This window comes from Phocoena sinus, chromosome 8 (genome assembly GCF_008692025.1).
Source record: "Phocoena sinus isolate mPhoSin1 chromosome 8, mPhoSin1.pri, whole genome shotgun sequence".
In the NCBI taxonomy this organism is placed as follows: Eukaryota; Metazoa; Chordata; class Mammalia; order Artiodactyla; family Phocoenidae; genus Phocoena; species Phocoena sinus.
Genome location: NC_045770.1, coordinates 47,253,338 through 47,274,468, shown reverse-complemented (window position 1 = coordinate 47,274,468; position 21,131 = coordinate 47,253,338). Strand labels below are relative to the sequence as shown.

General features: G+C 44.8%; 1 protein-coding gene across 1 annotated transcript in view; it reads right to left on the bottom strand.

Annotated features, from left to right (window-relative positions):
- Positions 1 to 21,131, bottom strand: part of SYTL2 (synaptotagmin like 2) — a 100,969-nt gene that overhangs the window by 35,947 nt on the left and 43,891 nt on the right. Inside the window, 4 exon segments of the mRNA XM_032641674.1 lie at positions 160 to 241; positions 7,371 to 7,506; positions 10,020 to 10,171; positions 20,480 to 20,977. Of these exon segments, the coding sequence (XP_032497565.1) occupies positions 160 to 241; positions 7,371 to 7,506; positions 10,020 to 10,171; positions 20,480 to 20,580 (471 nt within the window). The 5' untranslated portion in view covers positions 20,581 to 20,977.

The window sequence follows — 21,131 nt, the reverse complement described above, 5'->3', positions numbered from 1 at the left end:
CACCACAAGAGTGATTTTTTATATTAAACAGTAAAAATTATCTATGTTTGGTAGGAAAAAAGTACTACGAAATTCTCTTTATTTCACGGTGCTTTGATAAAATGAGAAAAATGGCACTCCTTCCCCAAATGAGATTTTCAAAGTCTGAGCTCAGTCTACCTTGGCTGGAGATACAGCTGACTTCCTTGTGCTTTCCTGGGATGTATCAATCATGGTGGAAGCTGGATTTACCACGCTGGAACTGCAAAAGAAACAATTCAGCGAATAAAAACTTACCCTTTGAGGAAGCTTAAATCACGTCTCTGAAGCCAGAAGCTATTAAGGCAGGATAGGAGAGGAAGTTTGTAAAATCAAACTGCCAGGAAGGTAGAGGGAGTTGGAGCCTAGAGATGATTAAGCAGCGAAGCAAAGGCAATGGTAGAACAGAAATGAAAACAGGCATGAGACAAGACAAAAACCATCCATCAGAAGCCTTGAAGTTTTTATCACGGTACCAGGCACACAGGAGGTTCACAGTTTAAATCTGTACAAATAAACTCACCTCAAAGTCAGGACCTAACATCAGATGCAGACTAGAACAGTGAGCAGTTGTTCTCAAGAAGGGAACATCCCTGCTGAAATATGGCCCCAGAGCATTTTAGAGATTCCGTAGGCCAGGACCAGAATGGCACTGCTTACTCTAACTCGGGTAGAAAATAGCTAAAGAAAAGACACAGGTGAGACAAGTGATTGGGCAGTAGAACAGAAGAAACAGCAGATCTAAGAGATGCTGTGCCGGGAGGATGGTGGATTGGGGCAACTTACTGGGAACTTTCAACCCAAGTCTTCAGGCTGGCCAGGTGAGTTCTCGTTCAAATACAAGAGGAGTAAAGACAAGCAGAGCATCCAGAAGATGGTGGGAGGTCAGAAGCCTGGAGCTGGCTTAGAAGGGAGAGGAGAATTCTCTAGACCATGATTCCCTACCGGAGGGACAGGGCAGCCCTAGGGTGAGAGTGCAGGGAGGGTTAATGGAGAAAAAGTGAGTTGAGCCAGCTCCCTCCTGAACAACTACTCCCTTGGCTGTTGAGTAAGAAGGGCAAAGAGGGTCATAGTGGCCCCTGAGAGGGAGGAAAATGACCCACTCAGACTTCCTGCTCCAGTGGCCCTGCCTCAGGCATAAGAGGGGAAGTCACTATTAGCTGAAAGCACCGTTCCTGGTTAAACCCCACCAGTTCTCCTAGTAGCATCACAGAGTCAAGGACTTGGAAGAAGCACCTCAGAAGGTGCTGGCTTTTTACCACAAAGCTAAAGAACTGGAGGGGGGGAGGGGAGCATTTTGCCCCAAGGCCACAGAGCCTTGCCCAAGATAGTTGTCACTAAAATTATGGACTAGATGTTCTTGCAAATTCATTTCCTTTCCTTCTCTCTGCACGTTGATTGCTACTTTTGTAGTCCCAGGAACAGGCTGAACACTTGAGGAAGCCATGCTCCCTTTTGTTGCCTTCCTCACTGTTCCAGAAAGGAATTACAGCAGATGAGGCAGCTGTATATCGAATACAGCCTGACCGCAGGGTTGTGAGAAAGGGGGAGGAAAGGGATGGGGAGGGGAAGGGCAGGGAACAAGAGGAGGAACTTATAATGGAGCCAGAATTAAGGCTAATAGAAAAACACATGGCAGGAGGCCTCTGTTCTTGAAACAGGTGAGCACAAACTTGAATCAAGTTATCTAGCAGCCAATGTGAGAAAAGAATCCTGGTCACTGATAGAACTCACAGTAAAAACAGCCAATAGCTCAGGACTAGAAAGCAACGTCTCTTGAGTGTCACTTTAAGAAGCCAGTGAGTGATACGAGGAAGCTTATAGCGAATGCCATGTTCAGTTTTCTCACAGTGTTTTGTATCATCTCCTTTAGTAAATAAATCAGTCACACAATGAGAGGACCTGGGCCAAATGCTGATGGTTGGGGTCTCCATGGAACAGCCATCTTCTCCTGTCATCCTCCTCCTTTCTCCTTCCCACTCACCAAGAACAAAGGACAAGCAGAGTCTCTACATTCTCCTCCCTCTGCTCCCTGGAAATCCAGTTCCTGCGCCTCTAGCCACCAGGCCCACAACTGTCCACACTGCATATCATGTTGTCCCCTCCTGCCCAGAGATGAAACCAGTCTCTCTCTACTAAACTCTACTAAACTAAATCCATGCAGCTATGGATTTCATGTCTGCTATGCAACCTCATTCTGTGCATACATATCTTATCTCTCATAGTAAACTGGGAGATCCTTAAAGAGTATCTTGACCTTTTTTCTATTCCCCATGATGCCTTGTACAGTGCCTGGTACACAACTGGTGAACGACTGAATAACTGAAGGCCAGCTGAGCCAGTGCCAGGGAAGGCAGCAGCACACAGGTGCCATGGTTTTTAAAAATATCTATGTTGTTTGCCAAATTACAATGAGGCACATTATTTAGGTTTTAAACAAAATGTCTTTGTTCCTGCTATTCAGAAATCAAGAGAAGAAGAAATGAGGTATTCAGAGCACGCGATCAAACACCAGAAACATACAGTATTCACTGGGTTACCTTGTGGTTGGGATTGGCGGGAAATGGGATGAGGGTGAGATACTTGGTTAAGTACAGTTCACAAGTCTGCTTACTAGAAAAAAATAAAACAAGAGTCTTATGCCTCACACTGTCTCTGAAAATACAGTTACTTCCTCAATTAAGCTCCGGCTTTGCTTCTCTTGAGGAATGCATCAATGTTTTGTTTGCCTGTCTTTTATCTCACAACCATCAATACAGCAACCATCTTATTCTCAGTTGATCTTTGCAACATCCCTGTGAGGTATGTATCCTTCTCCCCATTTTACTAGCGAGAAAACTGAGGCTTGGAGAGCTTAAGTTAGTGAAAGACCTGGGGATTTGCACCAGGTGTGTCTGACCCTGACTCCAAAGACAATCATTGCAATGGCTGGGCTCTACTGCCTCTGATTTCTCACACGAGTAAAGCAGTGGTTTATGGCAAGAGGACTGGAGTGAAGTCTGGGCGATTTCTTCCTTCCCAGTTACTCTCACATTTGTCACTTCCTTTCCACCCCTACTGATTCCTCCTTTATTTCTGTCATCTGTACTAGCCTCATATCCGACCTCCTGACACCAAAGTTCCACTTCTCTAATCCATTCAGCATTCCACCTCTAAAATGGGATGGTCTAAAACAGAACTTTGATCATGTCCCTCTTCTGCTCGTTACCTTTCCTGGATCCTCAAGGCCTGTGGAATGAAGCTGAAGTCTGAACTCCTCAGGAAGGAATTGGAGACGCTCCACCATCTGCCCCACTGTACCCTCCCACTCCGCCTTCCTGTTGACCCTCATGCCAAAAATGACTCACTGTCCCTCTTTGCTGTCTCCCCCAACCTATCCCCAGCCCTTCCCTCAAGTGTTTGCTCTACTCTCTTGACCCAAATCCTCACTATCACCTCCAAGCCCAGTCCAAATCTCACCTCCCTTGTGATGCTGGTCACCTATCAGCTCAGCTGGAAGTGGGTCTCCTTGTCTCAAGTCTTACTGCACATTTTATTGGTACCTTGGGATTGGGATTTGCTCCCTGCCTGGTACTATTTGTTATCACGTGATCAGATATTCATATATGGAAGCATTATTTTTCCTAAGAGAATATAGTCTCTTTATAGCCAGATACTGTGTCTTTTGTTTCTTAGAATCCCTCTCAGAGGGATCAGATTTCTATTCGCAGGGTGTGTCCTGCATATATAAGATATTCAATACATTCCATGTGATGAGTTCTTAAAACTGTACAGCAAGCCAAGGTTCACACCTTGAGCTCTGTGATCTCTTCCCTCAGGTACCCTTCAAAAACTACCTGCAATACTAGATGTGGCACTTAGCCAAAATGGGTTTACTTCCGTAAGAAGATTATTAAAATATTAGACTACGAAACTACTGTTAGGGTTCCCCTCCTAAAAGTGTTTGCATTTTAATACAAGTCTTTGAAGACTTAACTAAAAAGAAGAATAACGTTAGGTACCGTGGTAGGGACATCTGGGGAAGAGGGAGGGCTTTATAGCAGTCTTAGAACTACGCCACGTGGGCAGTGGGACAGTCCATCTGCTTCTATGCCTAGCCATAAAATGTTTCCAAGCACATGCAGCAACTTTTAAAGCTTTTGAACCTTAACTAGCCTTTCCCTCTAAAGCAGTTAAAAATGAATTCCCTGGAGGTCCAGTGGTTAGGACTCCGAGCTTCCACTGCAGGGGTCACAGGTGTGACCCCTGGTCGGGGAACTAAGATCTCACAAGCCTTGTGGCACGACCAAAAAATTAAAAATAAAGCAGTTAAAAATAACACCAGACATACCCTCTTCTGAGGTAATTTTCAGCATAAATATTAACTGTGTCTGGAATCAGAAGCAAATTTTGCAAGTGCTTTTTTTTTTCCCCCGTGTTTTTTGTGGTTGGTTTCTCCCTTTGGATTGTTGATTTCTCCCTTTCTCCTTGGCAGCTAATGCTGTGCCCATGCCCAGTACCCAGCGCTGTGCTAACACGTATTACACTCAGTGAGGCTTCAACACATCAACAAACACATGAAGAAATGGCTCAGGGATTGAGTGAAGCAAATTCAAAAATATGCTATGCCTTTTGTTAAGACCCCAAACACTGGTCCTTTACCACTGTGTGTGCCAATACCACCATGCTGAAAATCAGTGACCAGAACTAGAGCTGGGATCACTTGTACTTTTCTTTGCCACTCGAAAGGGAACCTCATTCTCTGCTGTTCTGTTCATCAAACCTCTCTCTGCTTCCCCGTGCTACAGATGCAAACAAAGATGAGTTCCAAAATAACGCAGGAAGCTTCCCATGCTTGAATACACACTGAATACCCACAGTGTTTTAACTATTCACAGGCAGAAGCCCACAGAATTGTACCCACAACGGAAGAAGGACTCTTGCCCCAGACTTTATTAGAAAAAAACTCCTTCAGAAGCTCCAATATCCAGTCACTGCTGGCTTACACTCCCCAACTCCTGACTCCTGGCTAACAAAATATTGACAGGTATTGAGTCATTCTATTGAAGTTCACTTAGTCTCAAAGTACAGACCCCAAAATATACTTAACACACCCAGTTCCCAAATGTTGAAGTATAGGTGAAAAACATGCTGGAACCTGATACTGAGTAAAGCAGTAGTTTCTGACACGGAAAGGAGGAATTAAACAACAGCTCCTTCTACAGTTCTGGGTGATTACCACCCGTGCCACGTAATGAGCAAGGCGTGCTGGATACATCTAACATTTTTATTCCTGCCTTCTCAACCTACCTCATCTATGTTATAATAACATAATTATAAGGCCACCTGCAAATTGCCAATTTTCTTTCTCCCTGAGAAATGCCAAGTGGTTCCCATACCTCATTTCATTCAGTCTCATAACATCCTGGTGAGGCAGCTTAGTTCTGATGTACATACAGATGAAACCCGAAAGACTCTTCTGAGGTCACGCGAGAAATGTAGCAAACAATGGAGATGCAAATGTGGACACTATATGCTCTAAGGGCAGTGACACCTCGGTCCCTTAGGTCCTTTGAGATGAAATGAGGTCCTGGGAGAAGGACAGGAAGTCTGACCCAGATAAAAGAGTACAATGAGCTAAGTTTGTGTCTGACACCCTCAAATCTTCTCTTGTCCACCTCCTCCCTCAGTCAGTCAGTGCTCTGGTGTCCCCATCAAACCCAGCTCTTAGGAGCTGCTCTCAGTTCCTTGAAGGGGAATCTAAATGCCTGTGTTCTCACTCCCAGAGTTTCTAATATTTAAGGTGTCCTCTTGCTGTATGGAAGGAAGGCAGGCCTTCATCCCATTAGGGAAGTTGCAGGCAGCTGGAACATGGGGAGGCACAAGGAGAAAGAGGTAACGTGTTCTCACATCCTTTCCTGAGCTCCCTGAAATACCTGTATGTATGTGAGAGCCCACACTTCCATTCACTGAGCAACTACTATGCGCTATGAACTATGTGTTAGGAATTCTACATGTACTAGCTAATTAGAGTCTCAACAATCCTGCTAGCAAACTATTTCATTCCCATTTTACAGCCAAGGAAACAACGGCCCAGGAAGTTAAGTCACTTCTAGTGCAAGGTCACAGAGTCAATTCACAGCTACTGTTAAGGTGTTTCAACCTCTAGCCGACATGGCCTCTACAGACATGACAGAACATTACAAATCATCCTAGAGGGGAAATAGTGCCACCTACCACCCAGGAAAACAAAGCAAGTCCTCTCCAAAAAGGAAATGGATAAATAATGGGGCACAATAGAATCAGTACTCCATCATCCATGTGACATAACTACTTATATTTGACTCTGAAATGCCTGTTGGTGCCTACAGTATAGACCCTCTCCCTCACCTGTAAATTATGTTGGAAACGTCCCTATTCCCCAGGTACCTCAGCCTTGGATCCTGGATCACTGACTGTCCCACCAGCAAATTCATTGACTTCATTCCAGTTGGAGACTCTGAATTGAGTTGTCTTCACTGAGGAGGTAGAGATAAAATGCAACTGCTCTCCCACCAAAGGGTAACAACTATACCGCCAAGGGACAGACACCAATGGGAAGATCCTTAAATACCTAAAAGCAAATCATCATGGTTCCAAAAGGCCTGTGGCAACGAAACCCCATAATCAGCTATATCACAGGAACCATGTACTGTACAAATGTACGTTTTGATTGGCCAGATGATAAAAATGTATGGAAAGCACAAAAAATCAAGACTGAAATATTGAGGACAATCTGCATCCTTAAGAGACATCTACTGAGTGCCTACCATGTGCCAGGTATTCTACATACGTTACCACTAATTCTCACCATAACCTTTCCTATATAGTATGATTCCTATCTATAGTTAGGAAAAGAGATTCAGAGAGACTAAATGACTTGCCCATGGTCAAATGGCTAATAAGTGGCATAGTCAGGATGTGAATTCATGTCTGCCTGGTTCCTGTGCTTGAGCTTCTTCTACTGCACCAAGCTGTTACAATTTGATCATCATTCATCTCTTTCCTGAAATGACTTATTCCTCTACATTCATTTTGGAGTATCTCTTCACTGACTGTATGGAGATATCCTTAGCACAAATAAAAAACAGCTCTTGTTGGTGCTGGAAGAAATCACCACTTAACATTTTAATTTTATTTACTATGCAGAGCTGTTAGAAATTCTGGAAGCTGAGAAAGAGTACTGCGCAGGCTTTGTCCACATCAGGGCCCAGAATTCTCTCGTACATGCCCCCTTCCCATGCCCGTGAGACCTGTCTGGCATTTGCACTCACACAGCAGGACCAAGCCACGAATCCCACGTGCAGCAGCGCTCCCCATGAGCTCAGTCTTACCTTGGGTTTGCAGGTGCTACATCTTCTTCTGGCTCTTCTACAACACCGGTTAGCTCTGGGGGGAGGAGAGCATCTTTGTTGACATTATTCACCCAGCTTTCCTTTGCCCTGTTTGCTCTGTCCTTACTCTGCTCAGCTGAAACAGGAAACGATAAAGACAAGAAGGTTATCTATCTCTTACCTCCACGACCTACAACTCTCATATCAGCTCTTATCACTGAAGGCTGGAACCTGAACGTCAGGCCTCCTCTGAGTGCCCAGGCAGTCACTAATGAATCTGAGCACTTGGGATCAGAATTACATCTGCAAGAGGAGTCAAAACACAAAGACCTGGGCTTCCCTGGTGGCGCAGTGGTTGAGAGTCTGCCTGCCGATGCAGGGGACACAGGTTTGTGCCCCGGTCCGGGAATATCCCACATGCCGCGGTGCGGCTGGGCCCCGTGAGCCATGGCTGCTGAGCCTGTGCGTCTGGAGCCTGTGCTCCACAACGGGAGAGGCCACAACAGTGAGATGTCCTCGTACCGCAAAAAAACAAACAAACAAACAAAAAAACACAAAGACCTGTATACAAGACCTAGTTATATTACTAAGTGGCTCTGAGGCAGAGGGAATGTTTTTTGAGTTCTATGAGCCCAATATTCCTCTTCTTAAAAAGAAGACACTTGTGAAAATTAAAAGAAATCACGCAGGACTTCCCTGGTGGCGCAGTGGTTAAGAATCCACCTGCCAATGCAGGGGACACGGGTTCAAGCCCTGGTCCAGGAAGATCCCACGTGCCGCGGAGCAACTAAGCCTGTGCACCACAACTACTGAGCCCGCGTGCCACACTACTGAGCCCATGTGCCACAACTACTGAAGCCCACGCGCCTAGAGCCCATGCTCCACAATGAAGAGGAGCCCCCGCTCGCCGCAACTAGAGAAAGCCCGCGCTCAGCAACGAAGACCCAACGCAGCCATAAATAAATAAAATTAAAATTAAAGAAATCACGTAATTAAAAAAAAATTACATCTGTGAGAGAAGTCAGTAGATTCCCATGTTGTTACCTCCCTACAAGTACCGTCTCCAGAGAGCATGGGTGCACCTTTAAATGTGCAGAGATGACTAAAGCAAAATTCCGACTGCCCTGGGTGATTCTGATCTGAACTGGGGTCGGGACCAAATGTGTACGGCCAGGGGACGCTCAGGGCAGGGAGTCCTCACTGGGACAGACACACCATCATTACCAAGTATTTACTGAACAGCTACAATGGGCCCAACTTGAGGCTGGGTTCTGGGACACAAAGGGGAACAAATGCTTCTATTCTGGAATGTCCCTCTCCACTGCCTCCTCCTCCCCCAACCTCTACACATCCCAATTCTATATCTTCCTTAATAGCCAGCTCAGATGCCAGGGCCCCCTTAAAACCTCTGTGATCCCTCTTCAGAAAATAACCTCTTTTGCCTCTGAACACCCAGAACTCTTTACCTGAACCTCTTAGATAATTAGCATCAACTGAGTGATGACTGAGTGCCAGGCATAGTGCTGAGTCCTTTGCATGCATTATCCTATGAGGAGGTAACTATTTTCCAAGTTTACAGATTTGGAAATTGAGGATCAAAGGGTTCAAGAAACTTGCCTAAGGCCACATAGCCAGTAAGTGCCAGGAATACTTTCATCAGTGTTAAGAAGATGAAGCGACGTAAGGGCTCCCAATTTCCAAATACTCACATCCACAGGTCTCTTTACACATAAGTCAATTTTCTTCAGCTGCAAAACGGAGTCCACAGTACTAACTTGCACCTTTCAAGATTTCTGAAGGTCTGGGTGGTTTTGGAAATCAAGAGGGCTGTGAGCAATACATAGCACATCATAAGAGGTCAGCCCTCATCTGTAAGGAGCATCGCTCTGAGTCCGAAAGACTGAAATCCCGGAGCTGTCATTTGCCAACTATATGACCTTGGGCAAGTTACTTCCCTTCTCTGAACTTCACATACCCCACATATAGAATGGGGATAACGAGACCTACCTTACAAGATTGCTACTACAATTAGAAATAATAGGGACTAAACGCCTATCATATATTAGCTACTGAAGAGGTGACAGCTATTTTCCTTACTGAGTACAGGCTAGAACTAGACAATGGCTGTTCTTAGGGATAAAGGTTTATACTGGCTAGTGCAGAGTTAATTAGAGAGAAGACACTCGGTTAATATTTGATGAACTCAACAGAATTCTAAAGAAGCCCTCAAAATGCTGTCTTTACAGTCCCTTAAATGATGTACTTGGTTTTTAAAGAAGTACCAGGTGTCAAGGTCATTGAACAGGGAGGCTAATCTCTTCCTGTCACCCTGCTCAGGAGAAAAGGTTCTGAATTTTCAGAATTAAAAGCCAAAGAAAGAGGAGGTGGTAGATCCCTTATAACCCCCAATTGTCTAGGCTACTCCAATTCAACATGGCATCTAAGGGGCTTCCCTCATCCTTCTTCACCACAATAAGTCACTTAGCCCTGCCCTCATCCATCCAAACCCAGGGCAAGGAGATTACGACCTAGAGGACTATGCATGGTGCAAAGCACATCCCTAAATGACTGACACCCTTCCTCTCTCCCAAGGACACCTTCTCCCAAGGACAAATGCTGGCTCTAAAAGTACTAGCCCAATCAACTCACCCGCTCCCTGGTGCCTCTTCTTTCTCATGGATGCTCTGATGATATCTGCTCCGTGGATTTTCTCTCTGTGCCTTTTTGCCTTGGCTTCATAAAACCATTGGCCACTCATATTCTTCAGCTGCTGGTCATCCTTAATTTTTTCAGGCAAATGTCTACAAAAGAAAAAAAAGCTTTACTTTGCTAAGAACCCACAGTAAATCAATGAGTTTATTATGACACTGCATAAAGAAATCTGTAAACATACAGCCAGAATGAAGTTCTCAATATCTTACAAGATCCCACAAACCTCCCAGATGACTAACAAATGTATGCTTTGACTGAAAGGTCAGAGAAGCCAAGGCCAACACTTTTTAAAAATTCAAAGATTTAAGCCATGATCCCCAGATGATGCCTGAAATTTCTCAAGAGCAAATTCACTCTTTGGCTGCGGGCTTGTTGTTCACTGTTCAAATGTAAATACCCCAGAGAAAGATGACATATTAAGCTTCCCTAAGCTTTGGTTTCTTCATCTTTAAAAAGGGGTTAATAATAGTAACCCACCAGACGGGGTCGCTATGAGGATTAAATTAGCTAATGCATGCAGACCACCTCTGCACATGCCTGGCACCTAATAAACACTCAGTGAATAACTGGCTCATCAGTTCTTGCCATTTCACTGAAATGAGCTTATCAGAGACTTTCCTGGAAGCTTGTAGGGGACAGTGCATGAGGTCCCTGGTTCTTAATGTTATGAATGAGACTGGCTGGGATCAGGAAAGATAATATTTATATGGGGTGGGGAGTGGAGGCAGACATAAATTCCATTTGTGCAGATACTGCATCTAAGTGTTCCATGTCATTCATGCTCATTGAAAAGTTAAAACCTAAAGAACAAACCAAGTACCACCCTCCTAAAATCTCCCTCATTCACAGTGAGGAGAAAACACTGTTCTACATGACAAGTCTTATAATCTCTGCATCTCTCTATCCACGTCAATAAAATGAGAATCAAAAAACCTATCTTTTCTTTTTGATAGAGCTGTACTTACAATAAAGTGGAATAAAAGCCTTAAGGGGACTTTGAACTCTTGGAGGGTAATGTGTCACAAAAATCCAAGAGGGTTTTATGATTGCCATTCGAGCCAATATGCACGCTTCCTAAAGTAGCCAATCTAAGTGTTTTAGCCAGAGAACGTGTATGGCAGCCACACCCAAGGTGGTGGCGGGGCTGTGTGTGAGGGTTGCACGCAGGCCTACCTGGGAACGGGGAAGGCAGGAGGGGCAGTTACCTGGGTTCTGGCAAGTACGTTTTCTCTCTCCCAAGTGTGCCTGGAGAGATCTTTCCAGCCAGAGTCCCACTCTCTGCTGGAAACTCCTCTCCTCCCCCAGTTACCTAGAAAGAAGTGACCCTACGCCAAACATGTCCAATCACAACCCTTGGACACACCTTGTTGTGACAGCCCATCATCAAATCCAGACAGGGACAGTGTCTTCACGTCATGGTTCTGAATCACCAGAGAGGTCATGGTTCTTATAAAATGTTTCTAATGGTTTCCCATTGCCTAAATTTTTTTTTAATTTTTACTGTAGTATAGTTGATTTAAAATGTTGTGTTAGTTTCTACTGTACAGCAAAGTGATTCAGTTATAGATACACATATATCCCACATAGGTTATACAGAGTATTGAGTAGAGTTCCCTGTGCCATACAGTAGGTCCTTGTTAGTTATCTCTTTTATATACAGTAGTGTGTATATTTACAATAGCCAGGACATGGAAGCAACCTAAATATCCATCAGCAGAGGAATGGATAAAGAAGATGTGGTACATACATGCAATGGAATATTACTCAGCCATAAAAAGAACGAAATAGTGTCATTTGCAGCAACATGGATGGACCTAGAGATTGTCATACTGAGTGAAGTAAGTCAGACAGAGATAAACAAATATCATATGATATCGCTTCTATGTGGAACCACTGCCTAGCTTTTCAGCACAGCAAAAAATCCACCCTGAGCTGCTGGTGGAGGTTTTTGCCTTCTCTTCCCAAAAGGACCACATTCAAGTTCAATTCCAGAAAAGAGAAGTCCTTCCAGCTCTCCTTGACTAGACAGTGAGCCCCTAGGGGCAGGGCCTGTACTCAATATAGCTTTTCTTGGTGTCTGGAAAACAGTGGGTGTTTATTCAGCGCTTTTGGAGTGAAGGGATATCATATGAGGTCCCTGACCACCTGGCTCCAGGATACCTGTTCAGATTCATTTCCCAGCACTTGCTCCCATGCTCCCCCAAGTGCCAGCACACTAGACCTCTTACTGATCTCCACACTGCTCTTACATGACCTCTGTAGACATTAAGGGCAGGAAGGTGTGGCAGAAAGACTATGGGCTTTGATGTCTCCCCAGATTAGGTCCAACTCCCCGTTGTGACCTTTCCTAAATGTGATCTTTGGCAGGTTACTGAACCCCTCTAAGCTTCAGTCTCCCTGTTTATAAAGATAGGCGAAAATAAGACCTACTCTGCAGGACTTCTGGGATGATTAAATGCGGTATTTACCTGAAAGTACCTAACGGTGCCCAGATCCTGGTAAGAGACCAATAAATGTGAATTCTTTCCAGATGTCCTTCCCTCACTTCTCTGTCCAGCACGTGGCCCCTCATCCCTCAGATCTAGGTAGCACCTCCCCAGGGAAGCCTTCCCTGATCCTTGAGGGCACCATGTGGCTTGCCCTTCTCTGTGCTCCCACAGCTCCTCCACGACAGCACTCACCACACTGCGTTCCAATGATCTATTTGCATATCTGTCTTACACACTAATCTGTGAACTCTGCAAACTCCTACCTCATAAACACCTTTGTAACACCAGCATCCAGCACAGAGCCTGGCACAGAGCTGATACCCAGAAACTGTTGAGTGAATAAATCAGTTAACAAATAAATGCTCAGCAGCCAACCTAGTCTGAGTAAAGACAAGAGATAAGAGAGAACCTGTTGCTGCTGGGGTTAAGTGAACCACGCTCCATCACAATGGCAGTGCCTCCTCCTAATGAGGCAGGCCACCTCATCTCTTGGTGGATTAGGGAAAAGCATGATGAAATACGGCATCAGCCACCATCGTGTTGAAGAAGACCACAAACCCTCATAGCATAACAACTCCCAACTTCTCTCCATGAGATTATTTATTCACTGATCTTTGTTGTTCAACGGAAAGGCACTTTGGAAGGGTCCTTATGCAACTCTTGATCTGCTTCTGCCTAACTGACTGTCTGCAAGCCTCTGATCCCATTAAGCCCTCAGTGCACAGTAAGCCCGCACCATGTGAGTCGGGCTCATTGAAGCACATGGCCCTTCATAGTAAAGCCGTTACAGTAAAGAATTGAGGTTGGGTTTCTGGCTCATTTCTTTTAAAGTGGCAAAAGAATAGGAAATTCTTTCAAATGCAGTAAGTGCTATTTATAGATCTCCTATCATGATAATCACTACTAGGGTAAATCAATCTCTTTTTCTAGCTTAGTCATTTGGAATATTTTACAGATGAACCCATATGTATGACATCAAAGCCCAAGTTTTATAAAGGTGTAGATTAAAAAAAGAAATCCGACCATGTAGGTGGTGCTGTCAAAATCTTCTCTGGGGCTTCCCTGGTGGCACAGTGGTTGAGGGTCTGCCTGCCGATGCAGGGGACGCGGGTTCGTGCCCCAGTCCGGAAAGATCCCACGTGCCGCGGAGTGGCTGGGCCCATGAGCCATGGCCGCTGAGCCTGCGTGTCCAGAGCCTGTGCTCCCCAACGGGAGAGGCCACAACGGTGAGAGGCCCATGTACCGCAAAAAAAAAAAAAAAAAATCTTCTCTGTACCTAGAGAATATTATGCTTAGTGAAATAAGTCAGACAGAGAAAGATAAATTCTGTATGATATCACTTACATGTGGAATCTAAAAAAATAATACAAATGAATGTACATGCAAAACACAAATAGACTCACAGGCATAGAAAACCAACCGGAGGTTACTAAAGGAGAGAGGGAATGGGGGAGGGGCAAATTAGGGGTACGGGACTAAGAAATATAAAGTACTATGTATAAAATAGATAAGCAACAAGGATATATTGTACAGCAAGGGAATTATAGCCATTATCTTGTAATAACTTTGAATGGAGTATAATCTATAAAAATACTGAATCACAATCCAGTACTAATATAATATGAAACATAATATTGTAAATCAACTATACTTTGATAAAAAAATTAAAATAAAATAAAATCTTCTCTACCAGCCCATATTGATCTCTCAATTTTCTTGAACTCTAATTGTACCAACCAAATTAGCACTTGATTCTCTCGTTGTTGTACCATTTAGTTGAAGTGGGAAAAAGGTAAGTTTCTTGACACTCACACTTTTTGTACCTTACCATCCTCTCCACACGTGCATGTTGTACTTAGTAGAGAGCTAAGGATAGAGAAGATGCTCAATAAACACCCATGGGCTGCCACTGGGCAGAAGTGAAGGCAGAAGAACACTCAACCCAGAGAAGACACTGTCCAGTTGGTCCTCCAGGCAGAACATGCTGGTCACACCCCATTCTTTCAGCTAATACATACAAAGCATGTGTTCGGTACTGGGCCTCACGCGTGGCACTTAACACGCATCATCTCATTTAATCCTTACAATTTCACCATGATGTACAAAGAATTCAGTCAACTGCAAAAGATGGCCATCTTGCTTTCTCTGTATGGTAAAGGCCATATCTGTTCATTTTTTCGTTCAACAGTTCATTAATTCCCTATCATACACCAGGCATATGCTTGGAATTGTACATAAAAAAGTTAGTCCACAGCCCTAACTGCTAACATCAACTCCTGCGGTGCAGAGAGAGTGTGAACACTTTCAGAGGAAAGCCAGAAGAGCAGTGGTGCCCTTCATCCTGCGTTCAACATTTTTCCTGCTTGTACTCACGTAGCACACCCCAGCTTCTAGCTATTCATCATGATGAGGCAAAGGCCTAACATCATAGACAGGACCTGGTCGATATTATCTGCTCAGCTATGCATAATAAGAATCAGCAGACTGGCCAGAGAGGTTGATTGATCCATTCCCAGATTTTTTTTTTTAACCTCTCAGTATATTCTGGGCAAGATGGTTAGACTACGAGATTTGAAAGTACTCTTAGATGTCTGTTTTGAATGAGAGAATGTTTGTTTTGAATGGACCTTAGATAGTTACAAATGGCCTCACTTTATAGATGAAATGAGGCCCAGAGAGTTTAAGAGGTTTGCCCAAGGTCACACAGAGCGGGGACCGGAAGCCAGCCTGACTCCTAGCCGACGTTCTTTCCACTGCCCCATCATCCTGCCTGAGAGAGCCAAACATGATTTTGATTTCTAAGATGGCCATCACACTTCACTCTTTCTACAAAGGCATTCAACCTTTGATAGAGAATCTGAAAACAAACACGTGAAAATGAAATAAATTGCAAAAGTTCTTTACAGCGGAAAACAAGAAGAAACACGCATCACTTGTGCTGTGGACACACCACAGATCCCCACAGTCTGCTGCGAGGCAGCACAGTGCGTGGGAAGCACAGGCTTTGCAGTCGCATAAGCAAGGTTTCAATCTTACAGGGCACTTAACCACCTCCACTCTATTTCCTCCCCCTTGTTGAGTGGGTTCAGCTACACTGCTGTGCGGATGAAAGGGGAAAACGTGAAGCTCTGTGTACAATGTCAATCCTAGACAAATGTTGGTTCCTTTCCCCTTTGCTTTCATGAAAATGCCATCAGAGGTCCTAGAAAGCAGTTCTTCAATGACAACTGCCTTTGTTTAAAAGAAAGTAGGTCTTAAGGCAGCAGCTGAGGATCATAAGATGTGGTCATGGGCTTCCCTGGTGGCGCAGTGGTTGGGAGTCCGCCTGCCGATGCAGGAGACGCGGGTTCGTGGCCCAGTCCGGGAAGATCCCACATGCCACGGAGCGGCTGGGCCCGTGAGCCATGGCCGCTGAGCCTGCGCGTCCGGAGCCTGTGCTCCGCGACGGGAGAGGCCACAACAGTGAGAGGCCCGCGTACAGCAAAAAAAAAAAAAAAAAAAAAAAAAAAATGCAGTCGTGGTTGAGATGGTGTCTACTGCAAGAACGCCCATCACCCTAGATGTGGTTGTGTGTTTATGGGATGGGGGACGTGGTGCTGGCGGTGTACAGACACACAGCAGCAATGATTTCCTGCTGGCAGTGTGATACAAAGCACAGGAAATACCACCTCTAGAGTGTGTCACTTTCAAACCCTAAGAGACTAAAGTTACATCTATGTATGTATGGTGGTGTTTCTTTAAAAAAGGGGGACAGAGAGGGAGGAGGCAGCGGGGAGCAAGAAAAAGAATCCATCCTGATGTCTGCTTCACTGCTGGTTTGTGAAATGTCTCCAGCTGGTAGTTAGGAAAGCAAGCTGGGTAGTGAGGCATGGTAATAACTGGGCCTAGCACTGTGGTACAGGTAGGGAGGCAGCATGAAAGACAGTGACCTGGAATTGCTTTCTTCTAACAGAACCCCCGAGATACCACAGTAGATATTCCTTTGGGTTCAAATCCACATTCTACTATTAACAGGTTGAGTGATTTGGGAACTGGACGCTTCCCCTGTTTGACACTCATTTTCTCATCCATGAAATCAGGTTGGGAGGTAGCATAAAGGATAAATCATCTCCAAAGTGCCCTGAGTGAGCTTGGATGTGAACAAGTCAAAGCACTGGATAAATCAGGAATGGCAAACAGATTTCAGTTTAAATCCAACTCTCACCAACAGCCATATTGTAAAGGACTCTGAGGCAGTGTCTGGTCTTAGTGGGCAGCAGTGCTATAATCCATTAGTAATGTCCTCACGGCTACCGGAGGGTTATACTCCAAAGCCCGTAATGAATTAGCATTTGAAATAGCAGTCTGAATTTTAGTGGCAGATTTGCCTTTCTAATGATGTTTTCCTTAGGCTAATATTAGAATTATCTAATTTATGTTTCTAAAGCCATATACTAACTTGGAGGAGGACTGGGGCATTGTAAAATCACGTTAGGGAAACAAGGTTGAGATTTTAAATTTGCGATTGATAATCCATTAAATGGTTAAATGGTAAATTCCTTGAGCACTGGGACCATGTTTCAATTACCCTAAAATTCCTTCCATTTGTTCAGAGAAGTTCCCTAGACTTAATGAGTACTCAATTAAATTTCACTGTATTAAATAGTTGAGAGTTTTAGGAGTAATTTCCTTCTAAGGAATCAGACCACTGACCAGAGAACTCTGTCCTTTTTTAGAGGCATAGGTGGAGTGGTAAGTAAGGGAATTAAAATGTATCAATCACCTACTATGTGCTAAGAAGATTAAGAATTATCTTACTTAATCCTGACTGTAATTCTTTGAGTTTGGTACTAGGGTCATTCCCAGTCTCTGAGTTGAGGCTCAGAGAGGTCAAGTAACTTGCTGAATGAACCACAGTTGATCAATGGTGAGGACAGGATTCAAACTCACTAAGTTTTGACTCAAGGTCTACACTAGGGCCCTTACTGTTCTTCTGAAAAAGCAATACCAGTGTGCAACATGGGGAAGAAGGAAAAGCAGTAGACCAAGAGCTTTTCTTATCATGGATTTGGCACTGACTAGCTGTGTGACCCTGGGAAAGTCACTTCCCCTCTCTGGGCTTTTCCTTCATTATCTGTAAAGTGACTGATATGGACCCCAAAAATCTTTCCAGAGCTGTCAGGCTATCACTCTGATGGAAGAGCTAGAGACAAACAGCTGCGGGATGGTGACGGGGCTGAAAAGCAAAAGCCCATAGAATAGCATTTTCAGAGACCAGAAACCTAGTCATGGTTCTACCAGCCCAGGAGCAGACAGCCTCAGAACCAACCCAGGTTCCATCAGTCCTAAAACCAAGGGTGCCAGAGCCCCATTCCTTTTGTGTGGAGCAGGTTACAGATTGGGCCTCTGTCAGTGTCCATAGGCTATGGGCCTCATGCCCATCTGTGCCCCCCCGCACACAGTCACTCAGTCCTGGACCTGCCTGTGGCCAAGTCCACATGAGCTGCTTGGTGCCTAATTAGGAAGGCCCCCAGAATGGTAGCAGTAAACAGGACTTGACTCACACCAGATTTTCACCACCCCAAGCCTTCTTCCTATCAGTTTACAAAAGCAAGAAACAAGGGCAGCACCAGCAGCAGCTTCTGAGGCATCCTCAGAAACAGTGCATGGAAGGAGAATCTGCAAAGTCCCTGCTACAAACGGACTCACAGCATTCCTGCTGTGGCTGTAGACTGGCTGGTGCTAGTGGCTACATACACACCCCTTACAAGGCCCAGTTCCAGGCAGAACTTTGATTTTTTTTTTTGCGGTACGCGGGCCTCTCACTGCCGTGGCCTCTCGCATTGCGGAGCACAGGCTCCGGACGCGCAGGCTCAGCGGCCATGGCTCACGGGCCCAGCCGCTCCGCAGCATGTGGGATCTTCCCAGACCGGGGCACGAACCCGTGTCCTCTGCATCAGCAGGCAGACTCTCAACCACTGCGCCACCAGGGAAGCCCAGAACTTTGAATTTTTAAGTATATTTTCAGCAATTACTGTAGATGCCTGAGAAACACCTCCACTCATCTCATACAAAATCAGAGAACTACAGGGAAGACCCAGTAGCCTGGAATCTCTGGGGTCAAGTAAATACAGAAGGGAGGGAGAATGAATCTCTCTTCATAACCTGGCTAGATAGAGGAAACAGAATTACAGACCACACGTAAGGTCTTGTAAGTGGGAGGAATCAAAGATCGCAGCTCGCCAGGATTCAGAGTCCCCACATCCTGAGGCAGGAAGAGGGACAGGACCCGGTGCGATCCCAGCTCCACTGCTTTCTTTCCCATCCTCTCCATCTTATCTTCCGAGAGACTAAAGGAATTCCCATTTCCCAGTACGCTTGAAAATCAACTAATATTTTCTCTGTGTTGCCCCCTCCCCTTCTTTCTAAAATGGGTCTAACGGTCTTCCCAGGATGTCCTGTCTGCTATAGTTTTCTTAGGGAGGGGAGGTGGAGTTAGTGAATGAGTCCCTGAGGGCCAGGATTTAGTTCTCACTTCTGACACCTACGGACTACATGAGCTTGGGTGAGTCACCTGACCTGTCTCAAGGTCAATTTCCTCACACATCAAGTGGGTGTAATTACATCCCACCCTGCACCCCCAACTGCACGAGTGTTGTGAGCTCAGAAGAAATAAAAGTCATGTAAGCTCCTTGCAATCTGTTAAGCACTGTCGATATATGAATTGTTAGTAGCCACAGTTAGACACTCTGGAGTGCTTGAAGTGAATTTCAGCATGTTCCTTCATAAAGCACCCATGTTCAAATTAGGGTCAAAATATGGATAACGAAATATGGGCACAAATAACTCCATTATTCATGATCCTGCTATCCTAAGAAGTAAGAACAGGGCTTATGTTCCTTTTGGATAACTCCTAGGTTGGGGATCATGCAGTTAATATGACTCACATTCAGGAAACCTTTCGCTGCCTTCAAGGCCCCAGATTACAAAGGCAATAGATGGCAGGGCTTGGACTCAAGCCCACTTCTTCAGCATTCTGACCTCACGCTCCTCCAGCCCCGCAAGTGAGTGAAAGTGGTGGAAATGCTGATGTGGAACATTTGGGTTCCTCCCAAAGTGAATAGTGTGTCAAAGTTGCCACTCCTTCTTATGGAACACAAATGAAAAATTAGCTCAGTCAGAACTAATTTCAATTGCTGTTGAAACCAATTCAAACATTTCTGAAGATGTGCAAAAATGTGAGCTACTTCTCAATTTATTTTCTTCTGAAAACTTTAGAAATTAAAAATATTTTCTAATTTCATACATGATCCATTTTTTAAGTAGATTCAGTTTAAAAAGTTGATATATATGTGTGTGTTTATATATATATATATATATATATATATATAGAGAGAGAGAGAGAGAGAGAGAGAGAGAGGTAGATGTATGTATGTGTTTGTATACATTATTTCATTTTTAATCCAGTGTTTAACAATTTAAAGGAGTTTAGTTAGGTTTTTAATCAAAACTATTTCTGGCAGGAGTCCTATGGGATAAATTAAGAGATACGGGGCTTCCCTGGTGGCGCAGTGGTTGAGAGTCCGCCTGCCGATGCAGGGGACGCGGGTTCGAGCCTCGGTCTGGTAAGATCCCACATGCCGCGGAGCAGCTGGGCCCGTGAGCCATGGCCGCTGAGCCTGCGCGTCCAGAGCCTGTGCTCCACAACAGGAGAGGCCACAACAGTGAGAGGCCCGTGTACCGAGAAAAAAAAAAAAAAAAAAAGAGATACGGAGGAGAAAGTTCTGTCCAGGAAATAAACTTAAAATTGGAATCCGTTAAGTCAGGCTCCAAGTCAGAACTACCACTTAAGGTTGAGGAAAGAAAAGTGTCCCATCTTCTTACAGACTGCCCATCCTCCCATGCCCGAGGACCTGTCCGGCCTCTTACCTGACTCTCTCCTCTTCAGCCCTCTTCAGGGCAGCATCCCGCTGCAGAACCTTCATGATGGCCTCTTGCTCTTCCTCTGTCAGGAAGCTTAAGTCGATCATTTTGAAACGTGTACACAAAAATGACAGAAACAAATATGGCTTAAAATTCTCAAAGCTAAACAACAGTTACTGTAGCCCAGATGATCAGAAGATGCAAAAATGAAATGAAACGATATCTTGTTCAGTTCTTCAGCAAAAGTCTTCTATTGGCTGGGCAAAAGTTTTAGGTGGCTGATAGCAAAATCCTCAGCGCCCTTTCCCTCAAGGAAGCAGTGGTCTGTGGGATGATGTCAAGAAGAGGCTCTCGGGATGCTGCATTCCTTGCCAGACAGGTCACTTGTACCTACAGCGGCATTCCTGCTCACGCGCCCTCTCCTGGACCAGTCTGAGCACAGTTTATTCTCCTTCCGTCCAACGTCAACTTGATGAGAGGCAACAGCATCTGAGCATCACCTACCTGCAGAATCGTGAGACAGTAAACACCACACAGTGAGAGGCAGTTCCTATAAGCATTGCTCATTATTTTAAGATTTAAAACATGTCTGGGGATAGAAAACTGACCATGTGAGATGGTGTCTGAGATCAGGGAAACCAGTTCTGCCAGCTTCTTG